Source organism: Rattus norvegicus, chromosome 7, assembly GCF_036323735.1.
Source record: "Rattus norvegicus strain BN/NHsdMcwi chromosome 7, GRCr8, whole genome shotgun sequence".
Classification (NCBI taxonomy): domain Eukaryota; kingdom Metazoa; phylum Chordata; class Mammalia; order Rodentia; family Muridae; genus Rattus; species Rattus norvegicus.
The window spans coordinates 88,440,029-88,455,040 of record NC_086025.1 but is presented as its reverse complement, the minus strand read 5'-3'; the positions used below and the strand labels follow the sequence as shown (position 1 = coordinate 88,455,040).

At 45.6% G+C, this 15,012-nt stretch overlaps 1 protein-coding gene across 4 annotated transcripts in view; it reads right to left on the bottom strand.

Annotated features, from left to right (window-relative positions):
- The window catches only part of Deptor (DEP domain containing MTOR-interacting protein), a 169,321-nt gene that overhangs the window by 119,025 nt on the left and 35,284 nt on the right, over positions 1 to 15,012 (bottom strand). For 2 of the 4 annotated variants that reach the window (NM_001427213.1, XM_063263556.1), the window contains exons 2-3: positions 2,876 to 3,054; positions 557 to 680 (exon numbers count right to left, since the gene is read on the bottom strand). The exons of the other annotated variants lie outside the window; for them this stretch is intronic. In NM_001427213.1, the coding sequence (NP_001414142.1) occupies positions 557 to 680; positions 2,876 to 3,054 (303 nt within the window). The remainder of the gene's footprint in view (positions 1 to 556; positions 681 to 2,875; positions 3,055 to 15,012) is intronic. 4 annotated transcript variants of the gene reach the window in all.

Below are 15,012 nucleotides of genomic sequence, written 5' to 3'. Positions count from 1 at the left end.
GATTGAATCTTCAGCTTCTGCAACAGTCACATCTATCAAATAAGGAAAAGGCCCTGGGCATCACGGGATGGAAAGTATCAAAGGGCGCCCTTCTGTTTTTACTCCTGGAGTTTTGTTCAGTTGTCTTAAGTAATTCTGATAAAGTATTACAAATCTTGTGAAACTAGCTTTAATTTTTGGCAACGAGAGAAGAAACTATGTGACAGGATTTTTCTCCCATTAAAAGGAACGGTTATGTAACCCACCCACACGGAAGAGCCACACTGAGGTCGCCGTGGGAGGAGGCAGACTGGCTGTTGACACTCAGGTGATAGGCCACTTGCCTGGTAGGCCTAAAGCCCAGGGCTCTATCCTCAGCACCACATAAAACAAGGAATAATGACATGTAGCTGTAATCTCAGCAGACAGAGCCAGAAGGGTCAAAAACTCAAGGCTATCCTATGACTACACAGACCTGGGATACAGCATAAGATTCTTTCTCAAAAGAAATAAATAACCAGGCAAAAAAGCATAGAGCCCGCCTCCCTCTCCCAAGTCAAGATGGCAGTGGACCTACTTTTCATACAGCCTCTGCCCTCTCATGAAGGCCTTCACCTCGTTGTCCAGTGGGAAGGTCCCATCGTCCTTCCTAAAGCGGTAGAAGAGCTTTACGTCCTTGAACTCCTTGTGCTCATCACACACTGAAACACAATGCACACAGAGAGGAAAGTGAGAATCCCACAAGGGACAGAAGATTACAAAATCTGCTCTCTGATGAACCCTCGATCAGCACAGCACCTCGGAAAGAGCAGTGCTCGGTGCTGTTAGCATCACCGCCACCATTATCGTGTGCCGAAAGGCTCACAGAATTCACTTCATCATCCATCCCGAAGTCTTCGTAAGCACGACTCTGGAACAGTGTGAGCACCAAAGAATAGGCAAGATGAGACAGCATCTCCCTGTAATCACCTCGGGAGGCTGAGACAGAGAATCACTAGCTTGGGGCCAGCTGGGGCTACATGGTATGACTGTTTTGTTAGAAATATCGAAAGTGATATAAAGAGAATGTCAGCATATATGACCGATGCTGATGGATCTGCAGGGGTTAGGGAGAACTACAGTGGGAGTGATGCAGGGTTCCTCAGGATCCCAGCTTTGAGAAATAGAGGCTTCCCTGAAGAGCTATGTGAAAACAGAAAACCTAACAGTGAGTGGAAATTGAACAAAAATAAGAAGAATTGTACCTTGGCTTAAAAGAACACTGGTGTGCAAGCATCTAGGCCAGGTTGAGACTTTGAGGACACACAGTCTTAGGGTTTCAATTGCTGTGAGAAAACATCATGACCAAAAGCAACTTGGGGAGGAAAAGATTTAGTACATCGTACACTTCCAGGTAACCATCCCTTACTGAGGGAAGGCAGGGCAGGAACTTGAGCAAAGCAGGAACTGAAGCAGAAGTCACAGAGGCATGCCATCTACTGGGTTGCTCCTCATGGATTGCTCACCTACCCCCTGATACTACCGAAGACCACCAGCCAGGGGTGGCGCAACCCGTACTGAGCTGGGCCAGCCCACATCAATTATCAATTAAAAAAAATGCACCACAGGCTTGCCCACGGGGCATACAGAAACATTTGAAACATTTCCTTTTTGAGGTTCCCTCTTTCCAGGGGACTCAACTTGGTGTAAAGCCAGCATAAAACTAGCCAGCACACACATGTTTGAGAGAGTCACTGAACCATTGACAGTGTTGTGGTTTGAATTATAATGTTCCCAATATGCTCATATGTTTGTATGCTTAGGCCCAGTTGCTGAACTGTTTAGGAAAGATTGGGAGGTGTGACCTTAGAGAAGGCATGTCACTCGGGGATGGGCTTTTAGGTTTCAAAAGGCTAGTGTCCATCTCTATTCCTTTCACCTGCTGATCAGGATGTAACAGAGTTCTTAGTACCAGGTTTTCTCACTACCGGCCATGATGATCATAGACAAACCCTCTAAAACTGTAAGCAAGCCCACTTTAAAGGCTTTTTTTCAGAATAGTTGCCTTGGTCATGGTGTCTCTTCACAACAGTAGTCAGTGACTAAGACAGAGAATAACAGCCAAGACTTATAGACAACCTAAATGTCCCTTGACCTAGTAGATAAGGTTACAGTGGCCCATACATGGCACACTATGCATACAACAGCATAATGAACAGCCGGCGATAAGGATCTTGGTATCAGGGAAGAGCTCTTAAGGGAGGTAGAAATAGAGAAGATCATGAATATGTCTGATGAGAAGACAGATGTGGGCAACTAACTCAGAGGGAGAAGACTCAGTCAGTGGTGGAGTGGGGACAGGTACAAACGGGAGGGGCATCTATGGTAACAAATTACAATGGCCCACATTTATGAGATATGATGTAGAAACCTTGTGGTTTGCCTGCTAATATAAAAAAATTCTTTTTCAGAGAAATAAGACTATCAACACTGGTGAATTCAACAGACAGCATTGCTGGTCAAACTGCAAAGAGTAAACATGCATCTACATGAAGGCTCAAATATGACACACAGTCTAGAAAAGTATATAACCCAAGTACCTCTCGGAGGAAGGATGTGATTGGGAAAAGGTACTAAGGAGATAACTTAAAGTAAAATGTCTGTGCACTCTCTAACACTTGATCTTGTAGAGACAGGGTCTCACATAGCCCAGACTGGCTTCAAACTCATAAACTTAGCCAAGGATTTAGCCAAGCCTTGAACTCCAGATTCTCCTGCCTCTGCGTATGCCAGCACTCCTTCCTCTTACTTCTTCACAGGTCTTCACTTCCTCTCCAGCCCAGCCTTGGTGGTTCAGTGGTAGAATTCTCACCTATCATTTTCTCTCCAGACACCATGACAGTGACACCTCACTCACCGTGATGAATGATGCCCCGGTCAGCTAATTTCTGCATGAGTTTTATCGCCGTCTCTCGGTCAGAGGCCTCCTTGTGCTCAATGAGCCAGTCGATGAGTTCTTTTGCAACAAAGCAGTTTGGGTAGGTTTTGAGATGGTGCCGTCTATCTTTAATAACCTTTTCTTCATGGAGCCGCAGCCTGGAAAGATGAACAAGAACTTGAGGGATGTTGACGGCGACAGGAATTCCTAAACCAAATCCATCCCATGGGGAAGTATATAAACTAAAGGTTGCCACCCAGTCAGGACCTGCTTTTTATCACAGATCACACACAGTCATCCACACATGCATTCATACATTTGTATGACCTGTGTGCATTCATCCACTCTTTCATATGATAAAGACTCATACATGCCCATGAGTGACCTGTTAGGGACTTCTAGACAACACAGAAGCATGCGTCAGAAAATACGGACAAACATGCTCCTCACTGGGGCCTTTTTTTCTCTCCATTAGGGACCTCATCTATGTTTCTGTTGGTTGGTTGTTTTATGAGTCGGGGTCTCATGGGGCCCAGACTGGTCTCAGACTTGATTTGCAGCCAAGGATGACTTTGGATTCCTGATCACCGTGCTTACATCATAGAATAGAGTACAGGCAGTGCTACCACTCCTAACGGACAGTAGCTAATCTTAGCCGGGCTTAATAGCATCCACAAGGTGACCTGACCATTTTACAGTGATTAACTCACATAATGCTCACAACAACCCACCAGAAATTAGAACTACTTTCATTCTTTTACAGCAGAGACTGAGGTCCTACAATTAATTGACTCGTCTAAACCCACACAGCTAACAAGTCCTGAAAATGAGATCTAAGGCCTATTGTTGTCCCTGAGCGACATCATGCTGCCTCCAGCTAGAGATGGATAAGTGAAAAGTCATACAGAAACTGATTAAAACTGTTGGGGGAAAAATACAGCTTACTTCCAGGCTGGTGACTTAGTAGAGGAAAGTGCTTTGTGGGGGCTCGCCCTCCCCTTCGATGACTTCCCGGTGGAATCATGGACCTGCCTTTTCTTTAAGGTTTCTGCCATTACTTTTTTCTTTAATCATCCTTGCATTTTCTTTCCTTTTCTCAAATAAAGGACTTAAAATCGATGACCCTTAAGGTCCCCTATTCAATCCACTCCTCTGATTTATAGGCGTCATGATGCACACTCTGAACAGTGCTGAACCGTTTTGGGAAACAGAATACCTCCTAAAGGATTGTATGGTGCAGGCAAGTGATTTAAGGGCTCCCTGCCCCAACGCTAATCTGTAAGGTGGAGAGTTTTGATAGACCTTCTATCCTTGACCATGAAGAGATGTAACAGAAACTCAGCAGAAGGGCCCCTCACAGGGACAGTTCTAATGGAAGAGATTGAAGGGCTGGGGTGTGGTGTGCAACGGAAAAGGGTGTGTCTAGCATGTGTAGATGAGAGAGAGAAAGAAAACCTGACTGGAGTAGGCAGGGAGGGAGGGAGGGAGGGGGAGAGGGAGAGGGAGGGGGAGAAGGAGAGGGAGAGGGAGAGGGAGAGGGAGAGGGAGTGGGAGAGGGAGAGGGAGTGGGAGAGGGAGAAGGAGAGGGAGTGGGAGAAGGAGAGGGAGTGGGAGAAGGAGAGGGAGAGGGAGAGGGAGAGGGGGAGAGAGAGAGAGAGAGAGAGAGAGAGAGAGAGAGAGAGAGAGAGAGAGAGAGAGAGATGGGAGGGAGAAGAAGAGAGACCTTTCTTGCCTCATTTTTGTTTTGTATCCTACTCTTCAAACCCTTATGTAGCTAAGGATGACCCTGAACTTCTGAACCTCTTGCTTCTACCTCCCAAGTGCTAAAAGTACAGATATATAGCACCACACCCAATTTTCTGTATGCCAGGCAAGCACTGTACCAACTAACCTATATCCCCAGTCTTTTGTGGGGAGGGGGGCAGAGTCTCTTATAGCTCATGCTGGCCTCAAATATGCTATATATCTAAGGATGGCCTTGAGCTCACAATCCTTCTACCCTCCAAGCACCAGGATTACAGCATAGCATACATCCCCAACCCACTTTGAATGGGTTTTGATAACTCAAAAGTTGTCCCAAGGGAGAAGTATTCTTGACTGAAATCTCCAAGACTTAGGTGTTCTTTGCGATCCCATTGTGATGGTTTGAATATGATTGGCCCAGGGGGTGGCACTATTAGGAGGCGTGGCCTTGTTGGAGGAAGTGTGTCACTGTGAGAGTGGGCTTTGAGACCCTCCTTGTAGCTTCCTGAGAGATTCAGTCTTCTGTTTGCCTTCGGAACCAGATGTAGAACTCTCAGCTCCCCCAGCGCCGTGCCTGCCTGGATGCTGCCATGCTTCCTGCCATGATGATAATGGACTGAACCTCAGCATACACAAACCGTCACACAGGCTAAGCAAGCTAATACAGCCACTGGAAGCTGGAGACTTCAAGACCCCGGAGGGGCCTGAGAAGACAAAACTCAAGGACTCAGACTCTGCAGAAGACTGGGCAGTAGAGATGGGGAGTAAGGCCAGTCCTGAGACGTGGGAACTACATAGAGAAGAGACAATGAGCTCAAGTGAATTTCCGGTCCATGCTTAATGCTGCAATGAACATTCGCCCATGTGTTAAACGATCCAATCTAAAATCCAGTCACCTGACTGAAATCTCATTTTTCTCGCTTGTAAAAACGTGTGTGTGTGACCGAGTGATCTCTTTACGGTAGATGTAGAAATTCCGGCTGATCCAACTTCTTCCACTTTGCAGCTAAATCGCACTCTTACTTCTCTTGGGGAATCCTCCTCCATCGTCCATCTTCCAAGCACGCTCATATGTGACTGGGCTCAGTCCCACCGTGTGATCCCGGCTTAGCTCTATGTTGGTTCATGAATGAGCATGTAATCTAGACAAGGCAACCATGAAACTTTTTTTTTTATAAGCCCTGGTTGTCACTAAGCCTTCCGTGCCTCAGATGAGTACAGTGATGCTTGCCTGCATTCTGAGCACTAGAGTACTGCTGCAAATGTGGACTCCATCGTAATACTCTATTTCGGACAAAACCAATGCTTGCAGTCATAGCTACTGGCCATTCTAGCCGTGATAAAGACTAGCACCCCGAAGAAAAACCGTAAGCACAGAGCAAAGCAGTCATAATATAAAGACAGACACAACCCCTCTGGCAATGGACAAAGAGACACCTTGTTGGTGGTGGTGGTGCTCTCAGGGCCACAGCAGATGGCAGTCCTTTGCTCATCCTAGCCTGATGCCTGATTTGGTGGCCAAAGCTGTCTTATGGCTAGGAATCATAAAATTCAAATCAAATCAAATGCGGGTAGTGCACCGCAGGAGGAGGAAGACAGGGACCTGCAGACTGCTATGCTATTCACATACCTGTCCTCCAGGGCACAGCACAGCCAGGGCATAGACACCTGCTCAAGCCATGCCACAAAGCACAGATAGAGGATGTCACCCTGGGGCCCACCAACCACGTGGCCAGCATGCAGCAGACGCCATCACAATGTATGAGTAAGTGTTGGTCAAAGGGGAGAGAGAGAAGTGGAGCAGCTTGAGCATTATGAAGAAAGATGAAACTGGAGACTCAAGGGTGGAGAGGAGTAACCTGCCACCCGGAGCCATGATGAGGTCCCAGCCTGGGCTTCCACTGAGGGCCATGTCTGAGTCCGTGGCTATGCAGCAGCAGGTGTCTGTCTTGATATCTGTGGCTCATATTACCACTAGAGAACGCAGGGTCTGAGCAGCTGCCAGGGACCACGTGGATGTCCAAGAGCTGTGCATGACTGGCCCCACCCCTCACTGGATGCAGTGCTCTCGAAAGCTTGACCCATTTCTCACCGGTGGCAGCATTCAGGAGAGCAGGTCCTATACCTCACCCAGGCAGCACAATAGGTTGACCCTGGTGGTAGGGCAGGCAGGGGCTGAGGGGGTGGGTGTGAGTATGGGAGAGCTGATCCTGCTACTCATGCCTTGTGGGATAGCATAGATGCAGAGATGATGTTCACTCCCCTTGCCACCTCCAGCCGTCGAGAGAGCTGGCCCTGACTCTCATCAGCTATAACGCTCAGGAGAGTGGACCCTTTGCCTCACCTCAGCAACACAGTAGAGCTGCCCCTGATAGTGAGGTACAGGTGAGCCAGCCCCAAGAGTGTGAGAGCAGGAGGGCTGGCCCTGCCTCCTGCCAATGGAGGCATTGGGTGGGCTCACCAGGGCAGTGCTGGAGCACTCGCCCTGGCAGTGCAGATAAGGGAGAGCAGGCTGAGCTCAGCTACTAATAGGGCTCAGATCCAGGGCTCTGAGTTGGCCCATCCCAAAATCTATATCATCTGTGAAATATGCTGAAAGGGCCAGTACTGTTATTCCCAAGCTGCAGGATTTCCTGACACAGGATGTGGTGGTTTGTATATGCTTGGGTCAGGGATTAGCACTATTAGGAGATGTGGCCTTAGGGGTTGGGGATTTAGCTCAGTGGTAGAGCACTTGCCTAGCAAGCACAAGGCCCTGGGTTCGGTCCCCAGCTCCGAAAAAAAGGAGGAGATGTGGCCTTGTTGGAGTTGGTGTGTCACTGTGGGCATGGGCTATAATACCCTAGTCCTGGGGTCGGGGATTTAGCTCAGTGGTAGAGCGCTTGCCTAGCAAGCGCAAGGCCCTGGGTTCGGTCCCCAGCTCCAAATAAATAAATAAATAAATAAATAAATAAATAAATAAATAAATAAATAAATAAATAAATAAAATAATAATAATAATACCCTAGTCCTCGCTGCCTGGAAGTGAGTATTCTGTTAGCAGCCTTCAGAACAAGATGTAGAACTCTCAGCTCCTCCTGCACCATGCCTGCCTGGACACTGCCATGCTCCCATCTTGATGATGACGGACTGAACCTCTGAACCTGTAAGCCAGCCTCAATTAAATGCTGTCCTTATAAGACTTGCCTTGGTCATGGTGTCTGTTCACAGCAGTAAAACACTAACTAAGACACAGGACATCAACAGGGTAGCCAGGAAGAGTCCTGGTGAGGATCCAATATTGATGATATCATAGAAGCCAGAGATTGTGAACCAGACCAGTGACTTACTTCAATGAGTAAAGCGTGACTTCACTCGAGAGTGAAAATCTGTGGCCAGTGTTGCATACTGCCAGTCACACTGTGACACAGTATATCTTCCACAGTGAGATGTTTCCTAGGCTTCCGGTTTTGGGGGGGGGTGTTGTTGTTTGCTTATTTTTTGTGTATTTTATTTTCGAGGAAAGTTTGCAAGGGCAAAGGAATATGAGGGGACTGGGGTCCATGATGTGAAAATCACAAAGAATTGATTAAAAAAAAAAAAAAAACCCAGACACAAACAGGTCAAGAGGAAAGTTCTATCATGCACGGCAGAATATACCTGTAATTTCAACACTCCGGGTACCAGATGACTGCAGGTTTGAGGTTAGCCTAGGCTACAGAGAGGACTTATCTCTAAGACACTAAACAATCGCAAAGAGAACTCTTTCCAAAAGCCCTACTGAGCACCTGACGTCAACAGTTCACGAGGCCAATAAACTTGTAATTAAGGATCATGAACCACTATTGTGTTCTCTGTCTTTTGGTGAGGATAACTGTCTACTTTTACTAACAAAATGGCCCTAAGTCTCCCTTCCACTGGATGATTTAACGGTTCTATGACACAAGTGTTGCCACTTTTGTGCCTCTGGAGAACGTATCATCCGTTAGAGCTGTGTGAACACAGTGGCCCCAGGGCTCCGAGGGCAGGCGTTTGATTTCCATGTCTCTGTGTCCCCACTCAACTCTGTTGCAGCTACTGTTATTAGGGTTAGTACTCCATCTAGATTCGTGAGATGGGGTCTAGCTAGTTTGCTAACATGTTTTCATTTACTCACTGCATTTGTCCCTGAACTCAAACAGTTCCCTGTGTTTGTTGTTTGTATTCTGCCATGATCTGCTAATCCAGCCAGTATAAACCACTAAGGAAGAATGCAGGGGCTGGGAAGATGGCTCGGCAGTGAAGAGTGCAGATTGCCTTTACAGACGACCTTGTTAGATGGTTCGGAACCACCTGCAACGCTCTCTCTCCAGAGGATCTGACAGCCTCCTGGACTCTACAGGCATCTGTAGAGTGTGCACATTGCTACCTCCCCCCGTCCCCCACACGCAATTATAAATAAAGTAAATCTTTGTAAAAAGGAATTCAGGAGTTTTGGCAGAAGCCCAGTGTGACTGTCCATAAATAAGGAAGGACAAGAGTGTTTGGGATTGTTGACATCTGTCTTCTTCACTCAAGGACTGTTTTGAGTGCAGATAAATAACTGCTGGCAAATGGTGATGCTTGATTTAAAATTCAGCCATGGGCTGGAGAGATGGCTCAGCAGTTAAGAGCATTGGCTGCTCTTCCAGAGGTCCTGAGTTCAATTCCCAGCAACCACATGGTGGCTCACAACCGTCTGTTATGAGATCTGATGCCCTCTTCTGGTGTGCATGAAGACAGCTACAGTGTACTCATAAATAAATAAATCTTATTTTTTAAAAAAGAATGTATTATAAAAATTCAGTGTAAAATGTACTATAGGGCTCCCTAGTGAGAGGGACACGGCAAGGAATCCACTAGTAAGAGACATTCAGTGCCAGAGACAGAAGAAAGCACATAAGGGGCACCATTCAACAGGCCTAGGAAATGCCCACGAGACGGATGGCAGCGATGAAGCAGGGTGGTCTGATTAAAGAAGGACGTAGACGAAAAGTAGAGTCAGAAGGATCACCAACTATATAAGCAGCAACAAGAACACATACACACACTCACACACAAACTCACACACACACACACAAACACACACACACACTCACATACACACACTCACACACACACACAAACTCACACACATACACAAACTCACACACACACTCACACACAGAGGGAGGGAAGGAGGAAGGGAGGAAGGCAGAGAGGAAAGGGGAGAGGGAGAGGGAGAGAGGCCGGTGAAGGAAAAGTTAGGAAACCTAAACTGCAGAGAAACAACAAATAATTCTTTTACTATAAGCATGGCCCAAACACTCTCAGACCTACTCATACTAAAGAACAGTTATTCATTAGCGCTACAGTTCAAAGTTTACTCAGTACTCTACATCTAATCTGGCAATTGGGGGAGATGTTTTATTAAACATGAAAGCATATTAGGATTAATGTTTTATGGGGAAAAGAGGGGATTTACACTGATAGGTGTGGACAATCTGAGGCCTTACTTCTCTAGGGAAAATACTTACGTGATCTTGTTGTGAACACCTAACACCCTCCGTTTATCTGCTTTTTCCAGAGTACTTTGGCTCACACAGTTGGAGCCAAAGCCTACACGTGCTGTACCAGGGACCAGGTGAGAAATACAAACTGTAAAACTTATGAAACTAGGGCTGGAGAGATGGCTCAGCGGTTAAGAGCACTGACTGCTCTTCCAGAGGTCCTGAGTTCAAATCCCAGCAACCACATGGTGGCTCGCAACCATCTGAAATGGGATCCGATATCCTCTTCTGGTGTGTCTGAAGAGATCTACAATGTACTCACATACATAAAATAAATAATTCTTAAAAAAAATAAACTTATGAAACTAGAGTACAAAAATCTCTCGGCTCTTAATATCGAGCTAAATAACACAAAAGCAGGACTGTGAGATGCTCACCCTGTAGGGGCACTCATCGTGCTAGCCTGGAGAACTAAACCCGATATGACAATGCAGGGAAAGAAGTAACTCCACAAGATTATCCTCTGAGCTCCCTGTGCACTGTGGATCTCTCGGCTCTTAATATCGAGCTAAATGACACAAAAGCAGGACTGTGAGATGCTCACCCTGTAGGGGCACTCATCGTGCTAGCCTGGAGAACTAAAACCGATATGACAATGCAGGGAAAGAAGTAACTCCACAAGATTATCCTCTGAGCTCCCTGTGCACTGTGGAATGCGCGCGCACACACACACACACACACACACACACACACACACACACACACACCGTATGGTGGTTTGAATATGCTTGGCCCAGGGAGTAGCACCATTAGGAGGTGTGCCTTGTTGGAGTAGCTGTGGCCTTGTTGGAGGAAGTGTGTCACTGTGGGTGTGGGCAACGAACCCTCCTCCTAACCAGGAGGGAGCCAGTCTTCTCCTAGCAGCCTTCAGATGAAGATTAGGACTCTCAGCTCCTCCAGCACCATGCCTGCCTGGATGCTGCCAGGCTCCCCCCTTTATGATAATGAACTGAACCTCTGAACCTGTAAGCCAGCCCCAATTAAATGTAGTCTTTATTAGATTTGCCTTGATGTCTATGAGATCTTGGTGTCTCTGCATAGCAATGGAAACCCTAACTAAAACGCAATATACACACGCATAATTACAATAAACAGTTTTTTAAAAGAGACTGATGAAAAACATATAACAAATTTGGCTAGAAATGTCCAAACAAGGAAAAAGACAAAAACTAATTCCATGTCTGTGTGTGTGTGTGTGTGTGTGTGTGTGTGTGTATGCACGCATGTGTGTGTATGCACGCATGTGTGTGTGCATGCTGCTTTTGACATAGGGTCTCAATATGTAGCCCAGGCTAGCCTCAAACACAGGGTATTCTGTCCTCATTCTACTGGAATGTTGAAATTACAGACAAACATGTTTAATTTTTTTTTTAAAGCTGTGGGGATGGAGAGTAAGGAAGAGACAGAGGTCCAGAAAGGCCTCACCATGAGGCTTCTGAATTAACATATGAGGAAAAACCCATTGGCCAAGAGGATGGCTGGAAGCCTAGTGGCCCAGATTTTGACAACTGGTAGTAGTCACTGCAACAGGTACAGAGACACTCCAGTGTCCAAAAATGACCCATGACTCCCATACCAAAGCACATACCCCTGGGTGGAGATTTAAGATGCTGCTAAGACAAACACCTGAGGAATGATACTGTTGGTTGAATTGCACGTAATTGGACTGCATGAGAAAGCCTACTCTATGCCCGTGACTTCACAAACCTCTGTTGCATTAAGTAATAAAAAAAGAATACACCATGCCACACCAGCCCCGGCTACTCCCCGGCCCCAGCGGTCTCGCTGCCTCCATGGCTAGCCCCATGCTGTGAACGACCATCTTACAAAGTTAGCTCTCACAAATCCCTGTAACCCAGTAAAATCAAAACTCTAGAGGCTTTATCAATCAGATTTGTAACACTAAATTCTCAACCCACAAAACGCCCAAACGAAGAACTCAGAGCCAATCGATATTGATATAAGCTGCCCACCTTGATTGGACAGATTGTCCTGTAATAATCCATCCCTTTTATGATAATCATAGCTACCTGTGGCTATTTAAAGCCACACAGATCTGGGTCATTCTCCTCTTCCACCATCTTCCTTCCTTCTCTCCTCTCCGTACTCTCTGTCCCATCTCTAAAATTCTCAGCCTGCCTTTCTTTTTCACCGCCCAATCACAGGCCTTGCCTTATCTTGTGCTTGCCCTAACCTACATATAGACATCAACCCACATTTCCCCCTTTTCCTCCAGTTAAAAGGCTCTTTCCCCTCAAATATAAATTGAACGCAACTATTTCCACTTGTAAATTATAAAGAATAAGATACATCTAACATCTAGCCCATCATTTTTGTCAATTAAATAGAACACTTTATCATCTATCCTTACTTAAAAAGGCTTATTATTTTATATCTGTCATGGCCTGGCTTAGTTTCAGATAGTCTGAAAACTCTCTTTTTAAATGAGTTTTCTCAATGTTAAATAGCCTTGGTAGGCTATAAGACTATAATTAGTCTTCAACCCCATCAGAATTCTGAGAATGACCAATATCAACTGAAAATAAAGGAAGCCTAACACAGCTTCTAGAACTGAGACAAGTTGTGGAGACAGCTGTGGACCTACATAGTCCCCTGTTAGCAGCACGTTGAAGCATCAGTCTTCAGCCTTCTGGCCCAGGGCCATCTGATAGACTTGGTGAAATAGGAATTACAAAGGACTAGCTTATTGTGTCTCAGCAGAACTAAGCTGTCCTATCCTGTAACTTGTGTTCTCACATGAACCGTAGAGGTCTGTAGAAGAAATAAACAATTTCTGCCCAGTGGCTACCTTGCCACAATGTACAACCTCACCTGGAGGGAGACGCTCAGTTTCTTCTTTGAGTCCATGAAAGGGGAGCTGTTAGGAGCAGATAGGTCTCAAAAAATGATAAATAACATTAAATGTCACATTCTGTGGATTTCTGACATTTTTGAAAACTATCTATTATCTATGTAAAGTAATCTGGACTGTTGTCCGTTAACGACTCTCAGCTATTTCTAATAAAATGTCTTGAAAACACCCTAACAGTAGACTCAGAGCCATGAATTTGCTATCTGGCCTTAACTCATATGTTTAATCATCTCAGATCAGTTTGCAATGGCATTTATAGAAGGATTGGGTCCAAGCCTTGTATTTTTAAAATTTTTTGTAACAATAGAGGAAATTTATGTCAATGAAAACCCTGAATCTGCACCAAAACAAATTCTGTACCAATGTGAGAAATTATAACGTCAATGTAACAACAATTATAAGGATTTCTATCAAATGAGATTATGGCTGCACAATCAATTCTAGCTAATTCTTCCCTGTTAAATTATGACCATTTCTTATATTTTTGGTTGTGAGCCTGGCCTTTAAGGGTTGAGCCATCTCTCCAGCCCATGACCATTTCTAAATTCCCCAGAAAGACAACCTTAGAATTCCCACCTCCAGCCCCGAGAAGTCCAGGGATCTGGGTCAAAGTCTCCAGTCTTCTGTGTCTGCTGCATTTGAGTTTCTAAACTTTCTCCTGTTCCTTTTTACTCCCTTCTTGGAAAGTATACTGTTTTTATAATGACACAGCCCTGCCTCTGCTCAGTGTTTTGATCTGGGACACAAGAACCCAGAACCCGTGAGAGATGCCCACTCAATCCTGATGTCTACTGCTGTCAGTGCCAGCCAAGGAACTAAGCAGAGATTCTGCAATGACAAGGTAAGACAAGCAGGTTCTTGGCACACAGAAGCCTCATTGCTATGTAGGACCATCCCTGCCTAAGCAAAGCAAACCTAGGATGAGAAGCTGCACAAAGGCACAGAAGCAAGGCTCCTATTCCATTCTGTGTGGTGGTTTGAATAAGGATCACCCTCAAAGGCGCATATATATTGGAACGCTTAGTCACTAAGCAGAGGAGCAGTTTGGAAAGGACTAGGAGGCATTGCCTTGTCAGAGGAAGTGGGTTACTGGGGGTGGGTTTGGGGGTTTCAAAAGCACACACTAAGCCCTCTCTCTCTCTCTCTCTCTCTCTCTCTCTCTCTCTCTCTCTCTCTCTCTGACTGCCACCTGCCTGACAATCCAATCAGGATGTGAAGTTCTCAGCAACTGCTCCAGTGCCATATTAGTCTCTTTCTGGCCAAGATGGACATCTCTCTGAAACTAAACACGTCCTTCATATATGTAAAATAAACTTGATTTATGGACAGAGACACTTGTGTTACATGTAAATACAAAGGGGAGGGTTATGGAAAATTCTAAGGAAAATGATAACAACAGTAACACACACACACAAACACACACACGCAGAGTCAAGGAAGGAAGAAAGGAGAGAGGGAGGAAAAGAGAGAGGCAAAGGCCAATCCAAAAGGAAACACAACCCATGAAATAGCATTGTCCTAACATATGGTGAACCGTTAACAAAAATAAAAACAAAAACGAGGGAGCCAGCAAGATGGCTTAGTGGATTTTACCTTAATGGGTTAAGCCTTTGCTGGGTAACCCTGGCAACCTGAGGTCAAGACCTGGAAGCCATGGCAGATAGAGAGAACTGATTCCCTAAAGTATACACTTGCTGGTCTCCTTGGTACGCTCCCTACAAAAAAAAAATATGTAAATAATAACATTGTAAAATCTACTGGCACTTCAGAGTCCCCTATGTGCTAGGTGCAGTTGTAACTCCTTCGCAGGCAGTGGTCCTCATGATGATTTCCCTAAATAATCCTAAGACTGCAAATGGTACCTGAATGCGGTTACAATTATCAAGAAGATACTGAGCCCTAATTTTATAAAGTTAGTTTACCCAAGTACGCTGACATCTTCACAGGGATCCTGC